The sequence below is a fragment of the Acanthochromis polyacanthus genome, chromosome 13 (assembly GCF_021347895.1).
Source record: "Acanthochromis polyacanthus isolate Apoly-LR-REF ecotype Palm Island chromosome 13, KAUST_Apoly_ChrSc, whole genome shotgun sequence".
NCBI lineage: Eukaryota > Metazoa > Chordata > Actinopteri > Pomacentridae > Acanthochromis > Acanthochromis polyacanthus.
In genome coordinates this window covers 38,896,329-38,920,752 of record NC_067125.1, presented here as the reverse complement: position 1 = coordinate 38,920,752, position 24,424 = coordinate 38,896,329, and the positions used below count along the sequence as shown (strand labels likewise).

At 40.9% G+C, this 24,424-nt stretch overlaps 1 protein-coding gene across 1 annotated transcript; it reads right to left on the bottom strand.

Moving 5' to 3' along the window:
- Window positions 1-1,291: 1,291 nt before the first annotated feature.
- cpda (carboxypeptidase D, a) lies at window positions 1,292-23,802 on the bottom strand. The gene is made up of 21 exons (XM_022210754.2): window positions 23,000-23,802; window positions 21,309-21,556; window positions 16,264-16,406; window positions 15,969-16,138; window positions 15,071-15,486; window positions 13,808-13,999; window positions 13,046-13,213; window positions 12,758-12,867; window positions 12,445-12,547; window positions 10,865-11,007; window positions 10,605-10,774; window positions 10,186-10,488; window positions 9,731-9,926; window positions 9,283-9,418; window positions 9,004-9,150; window positions 7,162-7,260; window positions 6,998-7,062; window positions 6,640-6,771; window positions 6,265-6,450; window positions 3,988-4,090; window positions 1,292-3,617 (listed from the first exon to the last, which is right to left on the bottom strand). Exons 1-21 carry the CDS (start codon window positions 23,632-23,634, stop codon window positions 3,391-3,393), a joined length of 4,092 nt encoding a protein of 1,363 aa, XP_022066446.2. The 5' UTR covers window positions 23,635-23,802; the 3' UTR covers window positions 1,292-3,390.
- Between the last annotated feature and the right edge of the window lie 622 nt (window positions 23,803-24,424).

Below are 24,424 nucleotides of genomic sequence, written 5' to 3'. Positions count from 1 at the left end.
GCTGAAAAACGAATCCAGTGTGGAAATGCCTGACATCGTCATTCTGTGTAGTGTGCAGCAGGGGGCGACTTTCCTGGTCGTAAAAAGGTGTGATTGCAAAGAAGTTCATGAAAAATTGACTCTACATCTCCTTTGATCTGTTACCTTGGTAAACATTTTCCTAATGATTCTATGATCTTAATCACTAGTTTCAAGATTTTTGGAATACAGAATTATTTTCAGTTTATAATTTATGGTCCCATTTAGAGGAAACTAGATGAGGTGTGTTTTAGAGCAGAGCTGCCTTGTGATGACAGGTCTTTACTGTATCACTATACTGTATGTGTCTTCAGGTGTCGTCAGCTTGATGCAACTGGTTTCCAAAGGCCATGATGATGATGGTCAACAACCAGTGAGTAGCTATATCTATGTTTTATATATAGTTTTCTGCTTAAACACTGTAAAACTCTGCACTAAATGAAATCAGTTATTCAGTCAGACATGTCTGAATCCAGCTCCGATGAACATTAATGATAGAGAAAGCAGTAAGTTGACAGGATTGGTTCCTTTGATTTCTTACATATGAATTGAGACTGTCAATAGTACACTGGAATTTGGAAGTTTTCAGACATGCCAATGGCTGCTTATTTTGATCATGATGACAACTAGAACCTCAACATCAGCCTGGCTTTCATTTTTAATACATCTCATAAATATATTCAAATTCACTGAACAAACATACAGCCATGGCCATAAGTTTGGACACAGCATGACTTACTATGTCTCTTTTGATGTCTATTACAGAACATAACTAATATTTTTTGACAGCACCAGTTTAATTAGTCAACAAATCAACAAGGGATATAATATTATCAATAAATTCCAACAATTGGAACAACTTTGTTCCCAAAACATAATATTAGAAGAAAATAACAAAAGAAATGCAGTACTTTCACAACCAAATTTGGTAAGAATAACAAAATGACACCAAACTCTTTTGATGTTTTTTTTAAAATATGAAACTTAATATAGTTCCCAGGAGTTGTGTACTGTATTGTAAGTGACAATTTTGTGGTATTTTCTAAGATTCACAAGCGTCATGGTACTTGTGTCCAAACTTATGGCCATGGCTGTATGTATTAGCGTTAAGGCTAACTAGGGTAAGGTTGGAAATTCATTTTCTTCATATGATCAGCATAATCGAATTACACCATTGTTCAACGTGAAGGAATTCTATTTGTTTTGTCTTTCCGTTTGTTTTTAAATGCCACCAACAATATCAACAGGACTAATAGAAATACAAAAGCACAAGTTGTGAGATTGTTTCTTTTATTTTGTTTTGTGGGTTTTTGTGCATGTTAGCATGTCCGGATTACACAGAGGTTCTTATAAATGTTCTGTTGTGGGCAGATTCAACATGAATTGCATTTCTTTTCCCCATTTACATATTGGCAAACATTATTTACAGTCGATTCCAGTTTATATAAAATCTTCACATCAACACCGCGCGACTGCGACACGCGCTCAACTTTCAAAAATTCATACACACGTGCTCACGTAGTATAAGAAAAATAATGTACAAAACTGTCTCCGTACATAGATGTCAATTTGTCAGGAAAAATCTCTTCTTAAAGTAACTGCAAATCAGGGCAAACTCTTCAGAGAACAGGAGTGTATTGCTTCAGACATGTCAAAAATTAAAAACCATGCAGAACACTTCCACAATATGATCCAGAGCAATAATTTCAAATCAGTCGTGGACAGTTACACAGGGATGTAAGGGATCTAATGTAAGGAAAATCTTGTTTATTCATCATACTTTTGGTTTTTGTTAAGTTTGTCCGATTTGCCTTCAGATGCTTCAGGTGAAATTTTACATCATTTTGGATATTTGAGCACAGATTTTTCCAACACGGTGGTCTTGCTTTTGGTCATCGCATAATTTCTGCATACAAACCTGCTTTCCACTCAAATAAGACTGAGCCTTTTAAAAATACACATCAGAATAATGATGAATTGAAAATGACTGCACCATTTTTTCACACATGAAGTGCCCAAATTAACCTTATCACAGTGAAATGGGTTAGAACCCACTTTACATGACAGTTTAATTAAATCCCTTATACTGGACCTTAACATTGTGTAGTACGTGTCTCTAACACTGATCATTAATGGACAGATATGATTTTTGTAATTAAAATAACTTTCACAAAAGAAAAAACCTGGAAAAAAGGTCGTCTATTGCTAGATGACATACGGTGAAAACCACAGGGCACAGATTCTACGTGACACCCATGAAAGTCTGCAGGATTTTTTAATGTACAGAGAGAAATCATCTGTTATTGCTAAAACTAAAATTAAATAAAAATACATTCTTTTAAGGATTACATATTGAGAGGTTCATAGTTTTTTTTTTTTCTGTGCCAATGATATGGGACAATTCTTGCGTTCCATGTAGTGCAAGTGACCTCCATAAATACATCAGAGCGCTCTCCACTAACTGGGTATGGGTCATTCAAGCTTGGTAACAGATTCTCCCTGATGCTTTCAAGAAGCTTGTTCCCATAATGATTTTATCCACAAACCTGATTCACTGCAAAAATACAAACACAAGTGAGTCATCTGTGAAACAACATCAGAACACTGCAGTCCTTTGATCACAATTTCTCTTTTCGTTCCACCCGAGAATAGGATGGATCAAATTCCATGGACTAGCCATTAGCTGTTCACTATGCTACTTTCTGTCACAAATTACAGCCTATCTGAGACTGTAAACTTTTGAGAAGCCAAGGCACATTCAGTCTCCCAAAGGCGTGGACACTTCATTGCAACTATGTTTTCTTAAATAAAGAAATGGAAATGATTTATTTCCTTGCTCAAAGCTTAATGAAAGAAATGCAGGGTGGTGACATATCAGTGGAGAGACTATGAGAGATAAAGCACTTCCATTTAGAGTTCATTCCAAAAAGAAGGTTATTTGGACTTATTGGCCTGATTTCTCAGCCTGGCAGGACAGATAGTGGTTAAAGAATATTATTAAATGGCTCGGAAACAAAAAAAGCTGCAAAAACGGATGGATAAGGGCAACAGTGGGCTTCCTTCACTTTCTCTTTATTACCTTCTCCGTCTGTTGAACCAGTCAAGCGGAGATGTGGCTAAAAAAAAAAAAAGCCAGGTCTTCAGTCCAGACATGACCAGACTATTAATTTAGTAGCATGAATAACTGAGTGACTGAGTCCTCAGAATTTATTTTTATAACAGAAAAAGTGTCCTCATCACTCTTGCATCGGTTATGAAGGAGGACAGAGAAGCTGCTCAGAGTTCCATCTGCTCCTTGTTGGCCAGGGGTTTGATTTTGTGGGAGTTCAAAATTAAAATACTGAGCCAACAGCCAAAGTGGTGCCCCATTTCTCAGATTTTGTTGGCGTACAGCGTCTCCTCTTCACTTTCACTTTCGTCCTGAAACTCGTGGGCAAGCAGCGACTTTTTGGAGCCCATCGAGGTGAGCCGGATCTCGTCGTCGTAATCATCTCGGTGCTGCCGCAAACGGTGGAAGCCATCTTTCTGATGATTAGACTTGACTGCACATACGCACCAGATGATGCACGCCGTCACCACCAGCGCTGTCATGGAGGCTGCTGCAGGGAGGAAGAGAAAGACGCAACTCAGCATGTCTGCTTGCATGCACGGATACAGTTTCTACAAAATCTAAGATCATGACTTGTATTCTTTTTTTTTAATGCCATTACACACTTTACAATGAACAAATAGTTTTTCTTTTGAATAACTCTGATATGCTAGACTCAAGATGTATTGCTCTAAAGATAATAAGGACTAATAATGTAAATGTTAAAATGTTGGATGAGCTGCAGTATAGAGAGAAGTGAGGGTCACCGTTGACTACAGTCGTAGAAATCTAAAATATAATAGTCGCCTTATTTGTGCAAAAACAAGCAACATAATGGATTTATAGTGACAGCAGGTAACAAAAGGCTTTTTCATGCTTACCTGCACTGGCCACAACAAACTCTCTGGGCAGGCCAAAGATGCTGTTGTCAGTGTCAAACTCAATGATAATGGAGTTTGCAGCTTCATAGGAAGATACCACAACCTGGAAAAGAACAAAAACACTTCAACATCAAAGACAGAATTCCACATCAAACATAAGAATCACACTCCTCAATTTATTTTGGGAGTGCTTCTGCATAGAAACTAAAAGCTTCAATCATGTTAATCAAGATTCTTAAAAACACTTTTTCCCAGAATTTTACAAACAACTGTAGTGAAATTCAAATGTTTCTAGTGTCTCCTTGTAACGGTTTATTGTTAACCAACCTTACTCCCTTTTTAATCAACCAAGATGGCAATCAGCTATGAATGGCAAAAAAAGAAAAAACAAAACATGAAGCTCTACCACATCTTATCCAACCTGACTGGTTTTACAAATGAAGGTAAAAGACACTTGTGTCTTCTGAAGCTCCTCACAGAAATGGGGCTGTTAATTACCTAATTAGCAAACTTATTTCCAGGTGTGACTGCTTAGTATAATCTGGAGCAGGTTGTCTTAAATGTCTAAAATAGTGTTACTTTACAAAATCCCAAATTACTCGGCTGAGAAGTGAATCATCTGAATCAGAGAATTCACACCGTCTCCTTATGCAGTGTAATTATTTAAGAATGGTAGAAAAAAAAAGGGGAACATTTGACTAAAATGATGTGGTTCCAGGCCTGATTTAGTAATGCAGTCAGAAAACACACCCAAAGAGTTTCTGCCAAAGAGTAAGTCTACTTCATGATTTCTTTTTTTCAGTATAAATAATGTTTGTATTTTCTTTAATTACCCTTCGGGGATATATAAAGTTCTTGTATTGTATTTTTGTGATGTTTTCTGATAGCAACACTCAGAACTAACTACGGAGGCACAAGAATCTGCTCAAACTAATGTCACTTTTTATTTCCAGCGGCACAAGATGCGTCCGTATGACCTAAGGCAGAGTATTCGGTGCCCTAAGAAATATGGGGAGACTATTAAGGAGAGACAATGCATGCTGGCTCGGCGTTATGAGTCAGACCTTGTGTGTGAGCAGAGAGAAGGAGACCCCCAGAAACCCCTGGATGACAGATATATCAGGAACGCTGCCGTAATTCCGGATCTCACGCTGCCAAACAAAGCCAGAGTTGTCTATACTGAGGAGAAAGCCTTCAGTGGTGATCTGATGATCCATGGTTTCACAGTACCAGACTACCAGCAGACCTATCATTCAGTGGTGGATCCGCTGCTCTCAAGTCCTGGTGGCGAGCACACAGCCTACAGTCTGGAGCTTGGACATACCATCAAGGAACATCTGTTTGAAGAACTCGCCTACCCCAAGCTTCAAATTTCAGAGCATCCAAACGGAAAGGTGGAGGTGACGGAGAGGTTTTGTGTGCTTCGCCCTACACCTTACATAGACATCGACATTAAAGGCGAACCGCCGTAACATTCTTTCAAAAACTGTCTTAAATGTAATTGTGCTATTTCCTGTTTGTGTCTTTATGTTGTCAATTTGTGTTCCCCTTCCTGCTAAATATAGGAGGCAGGTTAATGTTTCAATTTTTTGGAGCAAAATATGCAAAAGGTCACATTTCTGAATATGGGAAATGCAGTTTCTCTTTATGAGCCTCTTAATCATTAAATCAGGCAGAACTATGAAAGTGAATTCGGTCAAAACTGAATTTTTGTGGGGTTGTATTGAGTGTTCAGTCCATCAAATTCTTTATGTGCAAACATAAACTACTGGAATTATACAGAGTACTGTATGTATGCATAAACTGCACCTGTAACTAAAAAGCAGTACTTGAAACCAGGTTTTCTAAGCTCTTTGTTTTCAATATTTCCGATGCATTATTTTCTCTCCATGGCAATGTTATCATGCCTTGAATATAAACTTAAGAGTCATTGTCACTGGGTTTCACATAGATGAGGTACATAGTCACATCTAGGTTTTTTGACTAAGACATTTTCTAAGTTTTTCAACCTCTCATATTGGAAGTACAACATGACTGTACTTGTTGAATGTTAGCCCAAGTATTGAACTACTGAAGACTTTGACAGGGACAACTGCAGGTTCTAATGTTCTTTTATTGTGAATCATGCTTTCATTAATATTATTCCCTGTTTTAAAAAGAAATAAAGGCGATCTTTACATGTTCTTCCATAGGTATTTGAAATATCTCAGCATCATTTTCCTGGGAAATAGTACATTCCGTTTTTGCTTAATGCATGGTATGTATACAAGTGCGTACCTTTTGTCGTTGCTTTTGGTAGCCGTCAGCAACAGCTTCAATATCGTGGTTGCCAGGAGCCAGGAGCGCGTGAAAGTAGCCGCCCTCAGAAGTCAACAATCTGACTCCTTCGTTCAGTACAATGATTGCCCCAACAATAGGTTTGCCACTCTTGTCTCTCACCACACCTCGCACTCCTTTATGAACCTGCATGGCGTGGAAATGGAAGGAAAATTATACGAATCTTAAGTAGAAAATCCTATATCAACACATGTATGTTTTATCATGTCTCAAAAACGGGTGTTTAAAGCTCACAACAGTCTTGATCATAAATTGTGTATGTGGCATAGTTCATGAAAGCTTTCTGTGTTGGGCTGAAAGAATCCTGCATCATACCTCCACCAACATGCTGAGCAGAGCTTTCTTGTTCTCCGTCCAGAGCGTGGACAGCTGCTCAGCAGGAGGGAACAGACAGCAGCCGGTATACACTGTAATTTCTGGGCAGTGGCCAAAGTCCATACTGAAGTCCTGGGAGAACAAATAGACACGAGACGACAAATAATACACAAAAAGCCAAACTTGCATCAAGACTTTTAAAACTGTTAAACAAGCTGTCAAAACAGCCCATCACTTCTGAGAAGTTAAGTAGTCCTTTTTCATTTCAGATCTTATTTTTATAAAACCTAAATAATACGCAGAGGCAGCATGGATGCCTGCTTAATAGTAGCAATTACTATCAGAGCTGCAGACGTACCTTCATGCTCCCCATGTGACTCTGTCTCTCTGCTGCCCTCATAACTCCATCTGGGATGTTGCCCACTGAGTAACAGAGAGGTTAGCTGTGAATCCCTATCACTTTAATACTGACTGATATTTATGGCTGTCACAAGGAGGATTTGTAGCACTTAAATAACATACTCTGCCCATTGTTTGAACATCCGGTGTCCCCAAGGTGCATCTTGGGGTGGTTGTTGGCATACACGCTTGCCAAGTACTTCAATGTGCCCTCATTTACAACTGGAAGAAATAAAACAAACAATTAATTACACACAGCCAAATCTAGAGAGGTTAAGCAGCAAAAGAGTTTTCAGATCATTTGCTCTACTCTTTGCAATTTGCCGTTACGTAAGACTGTTATGATTACAGCCGCAAATGAAAAGCTTGTCAAGTCAGTCTGGAGGCTGTGAGGAAAAGTCCATTAGTGCTGCTTCTTTGAACATTTTACGGAATAAAAATAAAACAAAGTCTACACTCCCAGCAGTAACATTTACATGTGGTGTGACGTGATGCATCAAAGAAACAAAAGTGACAGTATTTGCTGTAGCTAAGCTCTATCAATAGAAGAGCTGAAACATCACTTCTGTCCTGAGGCTAGCACTTGTAGAAAAACTCAAGAAGTTAATCCTGCGGAGTATCATTTTTTTTTATACTTGTTTTAGACAGGAGAATGGCATGTTGAGTACCAAAAAATATATATTCTAACTCAAAAATGATATTAAATAAGGAGCAATGAGTGTTCAGCTGGAGGTGGTTCAGAAAATTGTTCAAAATCCAAAAATTCAATCATAATTTGAAAGATCTGGTGTGACGATGGTGTTCACAGAAACATTAATTAGTCGCATAAAAAAGTCTGAGGTATCCATCCTCTGTGGATCATGAATATTCATATCAAAAAAATGCTGTTGAGTTGTCAAAACAATTTGATCTGGACTCATGCCCGAGATGTATGACCAGACGAGCCAACTAACTGACACAAATCACTGTTTTTAGGCACTGTTCCCAAAGGATCATTTTTGAAAGTGGCTCCATTTCAAACCCTTTACATAAACCGATTCTAACATTTGGATGTGAAAATACACAAATCAGCCACAACATTAAAACCACTGACACTAAACATTCTAATGTTCTGCTGGGAAACTTTTGGTCCTGACATCTGTGTGGATGTTTTGTTGACACAAATAACCAGTTCAAGATTGTAGCAGATCAAGCACACTCTCCCATAGCAACAGCACTCCCCAATGCCATCAGCCTGCTCAGCCGAGAACAGAAATATGAAGAAGGGATCGGTCTCCTGAGGAATGCCTTGGCCAATCAGAGCGACTGTGTGCTGCACAGGATGTTGGGAGATTTCCTGGTCGCTGTCAATGATTACCAAGAAGCCATGGACCAGTACAGCATAGCGCTAAGCCGGGATCGCAACGACAAGAAGTCTTTAGAGGGAATGCAGAAAATGGAGGAGGAGAGCCCTACAGACGCCACTGTGGAACTGGATGGTGGACATGGAAAGCAGTGGAGAGGACGGAGATCTTGAGGGGCAGTGACAGTGAAGCAGCTCAGTGGGCAGATCAGGAACAGAGGCTCAGTCAGCACCACCTTGTCGCTCTGCAGTCCAAAGAAGCCCTCAGCTGTCAGGGCTGTCAGACTGGACGGTGCAGCCTCTGGAGGTTGTACTGCAGTTGCCTCCTCACATGATCACTGACGTCAACACCAAGTGACCGATGTTGCCAACTTTACAGACAACATTACAATACACTCTGCTGCACCACAAAAACTGCTCAGGAACGGCTTGAGGAACACGACAAAGAGCCAGAAACTACAGGACACCCCCAGCATCAATGCCCCACTACTTTGAACAGGGCCTGCATAATATTAGACAGGTGCTTTATTATTGTGACTATTCACTGTGTGCTATAAACTACAGAATCTAACAACGCAGAAAAACATTGAAATAAAAGGCTGTTTCCTGCATAGTGGTAATACCAGGCTGGACAGGCTTGTCGTAAGGGTAGGTAGCAACCAGGGAGCCGCCATCAAGGGCTACAGATAGTGTGAAGGCCTTGTCTAGTATGAAGTTCATCATCGCTCTGGTCTCAGGTTGGGGCTCCACCACACGCTGTGATGCATTGCCTATTAAAGAAGGAAAACAGAAGACAGTTATTATTGCATACCAATTTATTTTTTTAAATATGGTGTATGGTAAATTGTCTTTTATCTCTGTTTTTCAGTACAGTTTCACACATGCAAATCCATTTAACTGACCAAAAAAGTCTGTGTCCAGATCCTTGCCATTAGCATTGGTCAGGCCCTGAGTGGACATGCACTGCTTCTCGATAGCCTGTTCTCGTCCATCAGGATTGACAGAGGGCACAATGAAAATGCGGGTCTCGTTGATCAACTACAGAAGGGAGATGTAAGGAGAAGGAACAATCACAGACATGGCTGAAGCATACATTTACTCAGCTTGGTCTATGTTTTCAGTGTTAAAAACCTTTAAGTTAGCAGCGACCTGATGACTGAGCGGTTAGCACACATACCATATGCTCCTGTCTTTCTGATAATGGCAAAAATGTCCTCAGAATAACTTAACAGTCAATTGTTCAAACCAAATGTTCTTTAAAAGTTGCTAAATTTTGAAAACATTTGATAAACATGCAGTACCAGGCATAGCTTTTAAAGACTATATTAAGTGAGAGACCCCAACACTCACCCTGGTGATGACTGGGTTCTTGCCATAGTTGATGCACAGGAAGGCTGCAAACTCCAGCAGCAGCTCTGTGCCCACAGGGGCATTGCCATGAATCCCTGCTACAAAGCGGATCTTTGGCTCAGACGGCTCAGGGTCTTTTGGTTTGTCAGAGATTTCCAGAGCCCAAATGGTTCTAAACTCCACACTGTGGCCCAAACTAGACACAAAAGAGAACATACAACAATGACGATGAGTATATTAAGAATCTTTCAAAACATAGCAGCAAGAAGAGGAACTAAAATTGCGAACAGAGAGTAGAAGAGAAGCTCAGAATTGATTGTAACTACATTCACAGCACTGATTAGATACATAAGGAGGATCAGCAATTACAGAAATGATATCAAACATTTAAATGTCCTTAAAAGCAAATTATGTTTGCTGCTTAAAACATCCAATAGAAGATAAAGTCTACCTACTTGTGTAAAGTTGTAATTTCAGGGAAGTTTTTTGTGAAGCCTGTCATGACAGAAGGCAGCTCTCTGGAAGGTCGGTATCGTAAGTCGATCTTTGTGGCCGTGCTCCTGACCAGCTGCTCCAAACCCTGGCCTAGAGAGAGCTCCTTAATTAAGCTCTGGAACTCCCTCTCAGATGGGTTTTGTTTGGGTTGGGGGCCACTGAGAGGCTGGCCATTGCTGTCTGAGTGCAAGCGTGTCAGTCTGAAGTCCACCACCTCCACTCGATCTTTTGGGACTGTGGCGTAGCTCGTCACAGGTGTATAACTGGACAACAGTGAAAAGTACTTAAAGTTAGCAACAGTGGAAATAATGGGACATAAATATACGAAACATTATGGCACATTCTCAGTATGCCCTTCCTTCTAAAATAAAAATAATACCCATGGGCTGAAGCAGTGATAGAGTAAGTCTCAGGGACCAGCAGTCTCCAGTAGTCTCCAGTATCAGCTGTGGTGATGTTGTGGTCGATTCCCTGCACACTAATGGTGGCATTGGGGATTCCTGTACCATCCTCAGCGTCAGAGATTGTGCCTTTTATTCCAGTGTGAACCTAAAGAGACGAATAAATCACATAAACACGGACAGGTGCAAAACTGAGTCAAAGTGAAGAGGGGATAATGATAAGATTTTTGCCCACTACCTGGTGTATAAACTGAAGCAAGGCTTTCCGGTTTTCTTTCCAGTATGTTGGCAGTTCCTCAGCCAAGGGGTACTTATAGCAGCCCAGCTCAATGGTCACCTCAAAACAGTTGGTATTTAGGTAATTCCAGTCTTGCATACCACCTGGGGGAAAAAAAGTATGAATTTAAATTCCATCTCAAACTCAAAGCTATCAGATGTACAGAGTTTATACGAGTGTAGCATCTTTGATGACAAACTTCTTACCCATTAAGAAGTCAAACAACCCTAGTGACAGATGGTTTAGTTGTGAGTTGCTATTCAAATGGTAAATGGTTGTATTTATATAGCGCTTTTATCCAAAGCGCTTTACATGATGATATGTCACATTTACCCATTCACACACACATTCACACACTGATGGCGGGAGCTGCCATGCAAGGTGCTAACCACAACCCATCAGGAGCAATTTGGGGTTCAGTGTCTTGCTCAGGGACACCTCGACATGAGCACAACGGGCCAAGGATCGAACCAGAAACCTTCCAGTTACAAGACGGCCACTCTACCCACTGATCCATGCCGCCCCTTCACATTTCATTCTAAGTTTCACCAAATAAGGTACATGCATTGCTGTACCACAGTGGGGCAATCTCAGAATGACAAATTACAAATTCACGTCATCGTTGTGATTAACTAGTCTAGCCGCGCTAGACCCAGCTCTTAAGACACAAGGGTCTAGGAACGCTTGACAGGGAGGGAGGCGGGCTAAAAGGTTGTCTATCAAATCACTCTGCAGCAATTGGGTAGGTATATAACCAATCAGCGCAACGAATAGGCTGACGTAGTTCCTAGAGCGCCGGCGGATTGTGGCTAAGTCCCATTAGCTTCCCAACCAGCAGAGCCAACTGGTATATTAAGGATTTGCCATATCCCGTCGGCATAAGTCCAAATACGTCTTTCTTCTCAATGAAACACTTCAGTGCCGTCCTTTGTTTATCTTTCAAGTTGAATTTTAGCTTCAAATCTTTAAGGGCTGTGGCCAAAGCCGAGTCGAAAGATAACTGTTTATTGTGCGCCGGTTGTTTCTGTCAGAATCGTCGCGCCTCTGTCGTCACTTAGTTACGCCCGCCTTCTGACTCTACACTTCATGGTGATTCGTCCGGAAAGTTTTAGGAGCATCCAACCTCGAGCCTTATGGAGGGTAACTAGACCCACCCTGGCAGAGAATTAAATTCGTTGCCGTGGGTTGTCTAGTGCGGCTAGGCTAGTGATTAACTGCACACAAGTACAAAGACTCAAAATATGGCAGATTTACTTAAATGCCCACCCTGTAACTACAATACTGGATCTATTATTGAAGAGCTGGCACCATGCAGTCAAAGGGTGCAATTCCAGTAGTTTACAACATTATTAATGAATACAACTTTGGCAGACAACCATCTCTGAGGTCATAAAACAGAAGTTTGAATTGGCAAAAGAGATGTTTGCAAGGCTTTAATTCTCATATGTCCATATAAACTGAAAAATCTCAAGTATAAAAGGCTGCTTTGGATGGAATAAAATGAGATGAGCAAGAAAAGATTTTAAAAAAAAAGAGCCTACCAGGGACAGTATACCACTGAGCTCCATTGGTGATGCCATCCTCAAAATATTCATCGGGGTACAGGTCGTCACAAGGGTGTCCTTTGTACATCAGAGAGTTTTCCTGCACACACATCCCACACAAGTAAAAACCAAACAATGGGTACTGTTGTATCAACTTTTCAAACATGGTCTCGCTCTCCACAGATTTAACAAAAAAAAGAATGCAGTTTCTGTCAGCACACGAAGACTACAGTTTGCTCTCAAAGAAAAGGTGAAACCACAAGCATTTCTTTAGTCTGAAACTGATCCCACAGCAACAGTGTCTGCTTACCTGTGAATACGCTCTAGCCAGATGCTTAAAGACCTCATCATCGGGTGAAGGGCTGTAATGAACTAAACCGTCTCTGTCATCATCAAAGGGGTAGTTGACCACCAAGGAACCTGAATTTGACAAAACAAAGATAAGACTGACAGAGCAAACGCCCACAAAACATCTAAATCTGTATTCTGAACACATCTGAATTGATTTGAACAGTAAATCTTAACATCTGATTGATACAGACACTAATCACGTAAAAACAGAACATCACTTTCAAAAAATTCAAAGTAAAGGCCGTGCCTCCATGGAGGTTTGCTGACAGGACAAAGGGGATGCTCTTCAGCCAGTTCATCACAGCTATCGTCTCCGGCTGTCTGGGATCTGTGATGGTGGTAAACTGGTCTGGGAAGTTGCGGTTCAGATCAAAGTTGTTGCTGTTGTTGCGTCCTTTGTAGGTACTGTTATGCCCTGTGAAGAAATAACCAGTGATGAGTCATCCACATGTAGTTGCTTGAAGATTTACACAGCCTCAGCTTCACCTCCTCTTATACATCACCAGCTGTTATCGACTGCAACGTACTGGCAATCATTACATGCTCGCGCTAAACGCTCGTGAAAGCAAGGCAGTGCAGCTGAAGCCATCTCAAAGCAGATGACCTGAGGGCTGCTGTATGTAAGGAGTTAGTATGTAAGGATACGCTATTTTGCAAAGGAAATTAGGAGAAAAGCTACATCTTCCAAATAATAAAACATCTGTATTATCTTTATTCGTTGTAATCGCTTGGGATTTACACTACACGTATCAATTCAGACTTGTTTAACTGTAAATTTGAGAGCAGTTAGCAACACAGACTCAAGAAACAGCAACTTAAATGATCAAATTACTGCTACAGTCCTGTAATTAATGCTACACCTTTACTCATGTATCCAAAAGCCAAACATCTGACAGCCGTGTGATCTGCTTACTGAAATATTTCACATTATACTTGGCTGGTGTTGCAGATTGCGTTGCTTTGTTGTTGTCTATATAAAAATGTATGTGCATGCGTCTTTTTCCCGTACCTTCATCAGCGACCTCATAGCCATCTGGGTTCATAGAAGGCATGATGTGAATGCGAGTGTTGTTGACCAACCAGGTGACCTCCGGGTCGGTACCATAGTTATGGCACAGATACTCAATGAGGTTGAGCATTAACTCCCGACCCACCACTTCATTGCCGTGCATGTTGGCCACATACTTAAACTCTGGCTCACCTGGAAAGACAATGATGCAAAATCAAAACTTGCGCTAACAGATTCTATTAGAATACTACTCAAGAATGCTCACTTTAAGAATAAGAACATTTAAGGCATTACCACACATTTTTTGGTCGCATCTTCCGACTCCATTTTTAGTACAGTTATTAAGGTATTAATCAACCTTGCATGGTTGTTTTTGTAGACCCTAGTTTTGCAGTAGTGTAAAGTTCGATAGTAAGACTGATCACAAAATATATTAGAAAGTCGAATCATTTTGCTACCAATCATTTCTTGGAGGATGTCTGATGTCACTGCTGTAAACTGGGCACAGGCTAATCTCTTCATTTGCTGGACATCTGCTTATAGACACTACAATTTACTGTTGTTCCCTAAACTATCTTACTAATCCAGGATAAATCCAAGTGACTTTATCTGCATGAACTGTTTTCAACGTGTGGTATTTTCTATGAAAGGAGTTTTCTTTGAGTCGAGCACATTTTAAAAGTTGATCACCTTCATTTAACTGCAGGCATTCAAAATCATGACTGTGATTTGTTTCACTTAATTTTGCAGCTGTAGTGTTGAGTTAGCCATTGTGATTGAATGTAATAGTTTTTCTGTTTCCCTGGGTGAGTCAGTAACTCCCTGCCTGCATCTGTGCTCAATTTGAAGGACTATCTGAGTTGAAACCTCTCCTTTCCCATCAGCATCCTCATCTTTATCCTCATTTTGTTTTTTTTAAATACTCAGATACACTGTTTCATCGCTGGAACACACAACGGTTAAATTAATTTTTCTTCACGTGTCAGGAAGAGAGACACTGACTGAGCCAGTGATCGAAAAAAAGGAAGGAAAAAGCATGAGTTTTCCACCACTATGGCTAACAAAGCTGCTTCCTACACCAACGGTGACACAGAAACAGCCTAATATTCATTACACAATCATGCAATTGCACACACATGAGACTTTTATACGTCGACTCTCAAAACCGCTCGCAGTCTGGAGGTGGGCATTTAGAGCCGAGGTGCTCATCACATGTAAACAAAATAACTTATTCTGTAATGACTGTACTACACTGAGACATACCATGTTCATGGACAGAAGCATTGTCAGAGATGACCATCACATACAGGTGACGGCCTTCCACCGAGCGGCCAATAGAGTAGAGATGAGTTATCGAGGGGAACTCGCTGTCGTACTTGCGCAAGAACAGCTCCATGTCTGCATAATTGTGATGACGAAATTCCTGGGGCTGGATGGGCTGGTTAACAGGTGGAAGTGATGCAGTGATGTTCTTGTTTCCATTGGCGGGAACCACCAGTGTCTGGCTGGATTTAGAGGAGTCGGTGGTGGAAATGTTTGGATGGCTTGTGGACAGCACGGAGGTTATGTTAACAGGGATGCTACTTGCAGCCCCACTGACCACAGGTGCCAAAGTAAAGTTAAGTTCTGTGGCTTTGCCCTCAATCACCTGGACACTGTTGACTGTCATTGATGCATACCTGGATACAGGAAGAAATACATAAAGTCATTAGTACGTGCAATCTTAAATGTCACACTGCCTTGACAAAAAAGAAAAAAAAAATATTTCTGTCGTTTCCTTGTAATCTCTTCACAACTGAGTTCACGAGTAACACATTTCTCATCGCTTCAGTGACAAAAGTTACTCTGTAACTCTAAGAGGAACCATGAGATGTGCAGCATTGTGCAGCACATGTGTGTAAATCTGTCTGGAACATACAGACTGAGCTTAAAATGTGCTAGTCTAGAAGAGCCAGATGAAAAATTTTGCTTCACTCATTGTGATCTGGCAGTAATCAACAGGAAACAAGAAGTAATGAGTGCAGCACTCACTGGATTGCCACTGGTGACTGCAATGAAATTTGAAGCCTGCCTGTTCGTTAGGAGTGAGGGTTGTCCGACAATGAATAAGCTCTGTTTGTGAAAATTTGCTGTATGAAGGAAATTAATCGGTATGACTCACCCTGGGGCCACAGCTGTGATGTTGTATGTTCCTGGTAGAAGAAGGCGGTAGTAGTCCCCATATTTCCCTGTGGTCAGGTTGTGCTTAATGCCTGCTACCATAATGCTGACATTGCTGAGGGCAGCACCATCAACAGCTTCTTTCACATAACCACGAACACCCATGTGTACCTGGAAAAGAACAATATTCCAAAGGATAAATAATTTGCAGGCAGGCATTGATTGTGGCATTTTAAAAGTGAAAATACATTATAATGGCTGTAGATGTATCACTTCTTTTTTGTTGGAAGCTCTACCTTTTCCATGTATGCTATCAAGGATTCCCTGTTCAGATCCCATTCCTTATGGAGTTCAGTAGCAAGAGGATATTTACAGCAGCTCAGCTCCATGGTGATTTCCAGACAGTTTCCATAGAGGTAGTTGTAGTCTTGCATCCCTCCTGGATAACAGAACAGTGAAATAAGAAGCAAAGCATGTTAACAATGGCACAACTTATAAGCAATTATAAATAAGAAAAGGATAGATAATAAATCCACAGATGTATCTGATATGTACAACACATGTAAAACCGCACATTCTTCCGTAATGTTAAACCTCACTGGTGCCAGGCCAGTTTATTAGCAGAGAAAGAAGCTTTTTCTAAAAAGGCTTCAGCCTGTCTCTGTCTCTTCAACGCCATAGTTTAAAGAGAGTGTTTAGTGTGGCAACAGGCCGTGACATCTGCAGTTTGTCAGCCACCTAGCCCTCCAGTAAGGCAAACAGAGACACACACACTGGGGCAGGCTGTTCAGCTGGTCATCCCTGTGGAACAACAGCAGGCAGTCAGAGGCTCCCAGGCTAGAGGGTTGCTATGGCTGCCTGCTGGGCAGCCACAGGAAACAACAAATATCTGCCACCATTTTCTATTTCTTCATCACTGACAAATAACTTCTGCAAAGCAAGTAATCTCACACCAGTCTCAGTGAGGAAGAAACCAAACGCAACACAACACCCAATGTTGGTTTTAACAAAGACACTCCAGCTTTTTGTGATGCACGATGAAGACAGATGCTAGTGCATACTTAATATCCAGAGCCTCCTACAGCTATTATGGCCCATGAAGAGCCATGGATGCACCTTGAATCTGCATTTACTGGAACCCATCTCCTTCAGTTCCTTTCTGCTGTACTGCATTGTCTCTGAACAAACATCTAAATGTGATTACACTACTGCATCTAGTGACTATCTGAGAAAACCGCCACATATTCATGCTACTGCTCACTTTCTAAACATCTGATCAGTTTGTTTGATGACAAGATTCTCCAGCGAGTCATACTACTACCTGACTTTGAAAGCTGGAGAAAATGCATTAAGGAAAGTTTCAAGCTTTGGAAAAAAGGTGCAGGCTGTGCTGAGATACACGCCTGGACTTAGAGAGTAGACGGACCAAAAATACACACCACAATCACAAGTTCTTTGGAGTCAACCCCGGTCAAGCGACAGCTGCTCAGCTGACTGGAACTTGGCGGGAGTGGCTGGCTGGCACGTTATTCAGTGGAAACTGGAAACAGTCACTTCAGAAGATGTAATAAACTCTACATGCTCACCTGACAAGTTTCTCATGTTTTTCAGTTGTCCATCAAAAGACGGTCTGACAGAGTAGACTTTTTTATGTCTATCTTTAAACATTAGACGGGTGAACACTTAAAAAGGCTACAGGATTCACTTGCTGCACTTGTCCTATGAATAATGGCCATTACACATGAAGAGGGTAAAAATCCACAAATGAGATGAGAAATGCATTGCAAAGTTTGTCTTAAGTATATTTGAGGGTTCATAAGTCCCAGTTATACGTGTCAAGAAGTACTTTTTTTGTTGTGCCCTTCCCACTGCAGCTCAACAGGAAAACAATGCCTGTGATTTTAACTTTCAAAGATCTACTACATTTTATTTGCTCAAGCAGCTGGGATACGTGTGGTGTACAGAGACGTGTCAGGGTGATTCACAAGAGACTTTAAACCTTGTGGTAACAGCAAAGACAGCTGGGTGAGATGTCAACCAAGTGCAGCGTTTAGAATAGCTCACCTGCTAATAACAGGCACATCTACATTCAATGGTGAAAAGTGTGTGGCTGCAGCAGTATGACAACTCTAAAACCATGGCCACAAGACATCAAGGACTGTTTCGAGCAAAGCCATTTCAAACAGTTAACTGAATCAAGTGCCATTGTCCTTCAAGCGAGCCGCTTAAAATAGACATCTGGCATATGCTGATAGGGTTTGACAAACACACAGACGGACTACAGCAGCTCCGACTTTAAATATCCTGTTCATGTACCGGATCCAGTGACACACCCTGAACCTAGCAGGAAACCACTGACCAGACGATGATGTCAAAGCCGGACCTTGTAGCTGCATTTGCTGCACACAAACGCATAGGGGCTGACAATCCCAAACAAAAGTGTGCTACTTTTAGTCACACATTTATAAATATAATCTACCAGGAGAAACTGTTTTACCAAGTATGTGTCACATGACTGTCAGCTGTTCCCAGTGACGTTGCTCAAACATATGGCTATCAGTGGTCTTCAGATCGTCGTGAGAATAAAGCTGTATTTTCATACGCTGAAATTATATTCTGGATGTATTTCTCTTGCAAGTCTAAATGCAGCCATGTTTATCTTTCAGTACACACTGCATTCCAGTAACCTTGGCCTACAGCTTTGAACAAATGACCTAGATAAACATTTTAGGCTCTGAACTAATGAAAAATACACAACACAGTGGACGTGATGCAGGTCAAAATGTGAAGAAAAAGACGGAAAAATACACAACCAACAACATACATTTTCAACAATGGCAGATAAATATATGCTGAGGGCTGAACGGATCAAAATACAGTTCAAAAATACGGGCCCTCACAGACTAGATCGAGTCAGAAGATTACGGATGACGATAATATCTTATGCTGAATCATTATTTCGAGCTCTGGCTGCCAAACAAAAAATCTCCTGTTCCTGACTCCTTTCCCCTGGCGGTTTGCCTGGACTACTCATTATGTCACACAATGACCTAACAGGTTCCATCATCTGCCATTAGCCCAGTTAGAGCAGTGACATTTCATCCACCAGGACATGCCAGACAGTCCATTCAGCTGTGTTACGCCTCTTTGTGCCTATCTTCATAATGAGATATGGATACTGTTGCTGTATGAGGCTTCAATAACTGGCTCATATGAACAATGTGAACCTTCTGTGTCTGAATATGGAGTTTTTTTTAGTAGAGAAACAAGCATAGAAAAACTATGCAATCTTCTGCTAAGACAGTTATTTTCTAGTCACTGTGCTTCAGGTTTCTGAAGACAAAGGTTTAGTACAACCAGATTCTCACTGCTATTTAAGATTGTGGTAATGATTTACAGCTTCAGTTACTCTGAGCGGGAAACAGTGTGACATGTAATGGCATAAATCAAGTATAAAGTGACCTGCAACAGGAATAAATATTAGTTTTAAGGTATCCTGACAGTTTGTGTTCGTTTAACTACATATATAGCATTAAACGCATCTATTGACGTCACAGAGAGATGGAACCACTACCATACCAGCAATTCTTAACACCTCAATCTCATAATTACAATCAAGCATACCTAAAAAAACAGAGTTGATTTGAAGATTGTCTGGAAGAATCAACTAGATTTCAAACTTAATCTCATCACCCAATTGTAACTTGGGGGCAAAAACTATACGTCCACATAGTGTAGCTGGGTCAAGCGATAAGGACAGGAGCTTTACACACTCAATAACTGACACACTTGAAAGAAAAGTGAAACAAAAAGCAACACAACAGTAAAATATGTGCTAGTTCTGGAGAGCTGCAGTTTAATCAATGCAGCTTTATCTGGCCAAGGCAAATGGATGCTACTCCATGAGAAATAAAAAAATTGAAAGACACCTTATTGTTCCCTGAAATTTACTACAATACAGTACATCTCAGCAAGAAAAGCAGTGTGGTAGCCCGAAGCTGCAGACTCTGACATCATCCCCTCCCAACCTGTCAGACAAACCAGCAAAATAAAGTACGATGATCAAGTTTATGCCTGCAGGGTGCAGAGTAAAGCTCTTCCTGAACCTGTATTACACAAGCTGCATTTAGTTTAGCTGGTAAGAGACGCTTATTCAGAAGACAGGAATACCGTGTACGAGATGAGAAGTTCCAGCCCATGGCCTTTAAAATGGCCACAACGAGCCAGTCTACTGCTCACACACTTTCAATAATTACAGGCTTAGGCAGACAAACATGATGAGCAGTGCACTCTGAGCTGAAGTGCCTACTGTTTTTTAGCATTTTGACATCTGGAAAACTCAAGCCCAGGCCACATTATTAACTCTTGCAATGACGAAAAAGGAATTCTGGATCATTCCAAATTGCAAATGTTGAGAAAGCAGTTTCTATAATAGAGTTTGTAGCTGTGTGAAAGAAGCTTTAAACTGGCTTTAACATGTAACACAATACAGCTAAATGAGAGAAGTCAAAGGAACACTGAACCCACTTTACATTGTCTATTTACGAGCTTATTAACTGAGAGACTGACTCTAAGCAGCTTTGGTCCCAGTTGCTTTCTGAAATCCACCATCAGCGAAATATGTCTGCCCAGAAAATGCAGATATGTGTACTTGGGATCTAAGATGGAAGAAAACTGTGTCGACAACAGCCTAAGCTGAGTAATACCACGTGAAAAGGATGTTGAAATAATTTCTGCTTTCTGTCTCCTCAAACAGGCTGCAGCTTGTAGACACGACTTGCACAAACCTACACAAGGTGCAAATGATTCAATAATGACAGAAAACATTCTTGGCTCTCAGATGAGAGGAATATCAAACAGCAACAGCAGGAAGACTGTCTGAGCAAACACCTTTAAGAGGAGCTTTTCTTCCCGGCTGTCCTCAACAAATATAAAGCTTTAGAGAACAATTACTGGACAAACATCTTATCTACTAACAATAGGCTTTCATTCAGGGAAACAACACACCAATCCCCCTGAACTAGTCTCCATGGCAATACAAATCCTAGGTGTCTCATTTCAGCTGTTTCCTCATTGAGTAACAAATAATGAGACGGTTTAGGTTCATAAGAAACAAACTGGATGTGATCCACGGCGCTGAACTCAGTCTAGACATCCTCACTTGTCTAACAGATTTTAAAGATGTGATGAGCATCATATAATCTGTTATGACCCGAGTTTCCACTTCTTATTACCACTCAGACCAGGAACTTGTGATTCTTCTCTGTAGTATGAAATACTGACATTCAACTCTAACACATCCTAAACAAATTAACTAAGCACTGGAACTGGATTGTCTTACCAGGCACATCATACCACTCTGCCCCGTTGGTAATGCCATCTACAAAAGACTCTGAGAGGGCATCAGGACAGTAGGGCTGACCGGTCTTCATCACAGAGTGGTTCTGGGCATATACCAGAGCCAAGTAGCGGAACAGACTGTCGTCCTCTGACTGGCTGTAGTGGCCCTGTCGCTGGTGGGAGGCTGAGTCATCAAAAGGATAACTGGCAACCACAGTGCCGCCATGCAGGTTCCCTGACAGCACAAATCTAAAGGGAGAACGGCAGATTTTAGCAGCAATCTTAAAATATATACACAAATGAACTGAAGAGGAATAACAACACTGTAAAAACATGGGTGATATCCACTTTCTTGGGCCAATGCCTTGTATTATCTTTAATGTAACATCACATTTACATTTTCATACACAAAAGCATTAATGATTACTAACTAGCCTAAACTTCAACATTAGGGTGAGTCCATGTGCATGTGGGCATGTTTTGTTCTAAGATAAATCTAAAATATTGGTAAGTTATCCTTTAAAAATTGAAAGGAAAGACTTTCACTGTGGGTTATCTGGCAAATAAATATTGAAATGTCATGTTAATGTGTTTAGAGGTGCATTTCCTGTTTGTACATCAGTCCTGGAGATGGTAGTGATAACTTTTACTGCAGGAATATCTGCGCACATGCAGGGTTTAAAACCAGTCTTGCCAGCTTTGGGAAACACTGATCAACATTTGTCAGTATTTCCTTATACACCAAACAATTAATCCATTGGTTAAAAAAAGACATACAGATTAATTGATAATTAAAACAGTCAGTAGTTGCAGCCTTACAGGAAAGCTCTTCTTGTGAACTTTGAGGTACACTTGTTAACTTCAGAGGCCCTAATAAAAATGTAAATCTATAAAATAATAGAAAATCGAGGAATTATCCACCACAACTTCCTGAATCTCAAGGTGATGACTTGAAATTGCCTATTTTGTCCAACCAGCAGTGTGCATAACACAAAGACACTGAACACAATGCCAACAGAGACAAAGAAACAAGCAGATTTTTCTCACTATTTAAAAATCCGGAACTTCTGCATATTTGGCATTTTGTTTGAAAAGAGCTTACTGCTTGACAGTCTAATCTTTGTCACTTGACATAGAAGTTTGGCTGATATAATAAAATTATTTATGACAGGGAAGAGATTGCGGCTGGAAAATGTAGGTCAAAGTGACACCTTTCATATATTACAGCTTGTTTTCAACATGTTATCTCATATGGTGATATGACCCTTGAAAGGTTGACAAAAAATGTACTTTTTAGACTTTTCCCTGACAAATGATCAGAAAACAGATTCAGGATACTAATGCTTGTTTATACAACTTTATGACAGATGTTGGTGCAGATTTGCTATTTAAAGTATCCCACAATATGGATGCTTAAAGTTGGTTATAGGAAAAAAAATGTAAATGAGACTTTGGCTTTATATTATAACACTTGGAGTTTATGTAAAATTGATCTGGTTACAGTTCGTAACAGAGTTCAAATGTGTTTTTCAGCCTTGAACGTGTCATGTAGTTAGCTCCTTAGTGTATGAACTTCATGGGAACGTAACTCAAAATGAAGATGCATGAAGATAGGAATTCGCATGTAAAAACAATCAGGTCACGTGGGAATTTGTTTAGGTTTGGTTCATCGTATGTGTGATTTCTACTCACTTTTTCTCCTGGATCCATCTGATCACAGCCATGACTTCGGGGATGTTTTTTGAGTCGATGGGCTCCCCGTCAAACTGGTCAGGAAAGCTCCTGTTCAAGTCCTTGTTTTTGGCATTATTTCGGCCCCCATTGTCGCCATTGCAGTCCCCCTCTTTGGACTTCTCAAAGCCGTCGGGGTTCATGCTGGGCATAATGTAAATATCCGTGGTGTTCACCAGCTCGGTGATACGCGGTTCTTCCCCATATTTACTCAGGAGGTACTCCACAAGGTAAACCAACACTTGTCTGGACACGGTTTCGTCGCCGTGCATGTTCCCAACGTATTTAAATTTAGGTTTCCCCGGTGTGTCTCTGTTGGGGTCCTCGGTGATCCGCATCACCCAGAGCTCCCTGCCCTCCACAGACTGACCTATGCTGGACAGGTTCGCTATGAGAGGGTACTTCTGGGCTAACGAATGTAAACGTTCAGTTAGTTCAACATAATTGTAGTATTTGTTGTAAGTTTCCTCCGTCGAGGGCTCGACGCTGCGTGTCCGGTGCAGCCTGGCGTCACCGGTGTAGACAACAAGAAGGAAAAGGAAAAGTGACACCCGTAGTTTCAGCGTCGCCGACAGATGCTCCCGGATGTGTCCCATGTTGATTAAACTCCTACTGCTACACCATGAAGAGTTCAGAGATGAAAAACAAACACTAGGGTCGAGTATTTAGAGTTTTGGCTCCGTACCGACACACGTATTTTCGCTGTCAGAGCCTGTCTGGCCTCCCTGTTTCCATCTTCTTCCGTTCACCTCACGGAGGGCGGAGCACCGCGGGGCGGTGTCACTTTTTAAGGTGGACCGGTGGAGTTCCACCTTAAAATCTTTTTAACCTAAATTTCCTCAATTGAACATGTGCCCGTCAGGGGCTTCTCCTAAAATCAGGGACGCTTCCAGTGTTTTTTTTTTTCAAGAGGTTCCCACGTGGGGCCACTGAAAAACTTGGAGTGATATACAAAACCAAAAATAACAGAATTTCAGACATTTTTTTATGCTGTTGTAGTACAGAACTATAGATCAGGGCATCTCAGCAGCCTCATAGTCCCCCCGCAGCGCTCTATGCTCAACTCAAATTCCACCCTACACTACAAATTGTTTAATGCTTGCTCCAATAGAAGAGAAAAAGTTGCACATGCATTGTATTTTAATTTTAACTCTAGCTGATAGCCCAATCTAACCCATTACTGAGCTGGCCTGACTGGCATAAGTCAATTGCTGGCAATGCAAATAGAGTGTGTGCTATGCATTCTGGGTTGGCCAGATAAGGTGACACTCTGGCTTTTAAGAAAATCTTTCCTTTATCCAATATTAAATATGATTATATTCAAAACTGCATATTTCTAACAGACATAGTATATAGTGCTGCAAACTGTATACTATATTCCATAGT

Bases quoted from the DNA above. Each gene is read 5' to 3' on its own strand.
- cpda (XM_022210754.2), bottom strand. From the start codon at position 23,634: ATGGGACACATCCGGGAGCATCTGTCGGCGACGCTGAAACTACGGGTG. The intron at 21,557-22,999 runs GTGAGTAGAAAT...TTCTCCCTTTAG, and splicing joins AGATGGATCCAGGAGAAAAA to ATTTGTGCTGTCAGGGAACC. The intron at 4,091-6,264 runs GTACGCACTTGT...GTTCTTTTCCAG, and splicing joins ACCAAAAGCAACGACAAAAG to GTTGTGGTATCTTCCTATGA.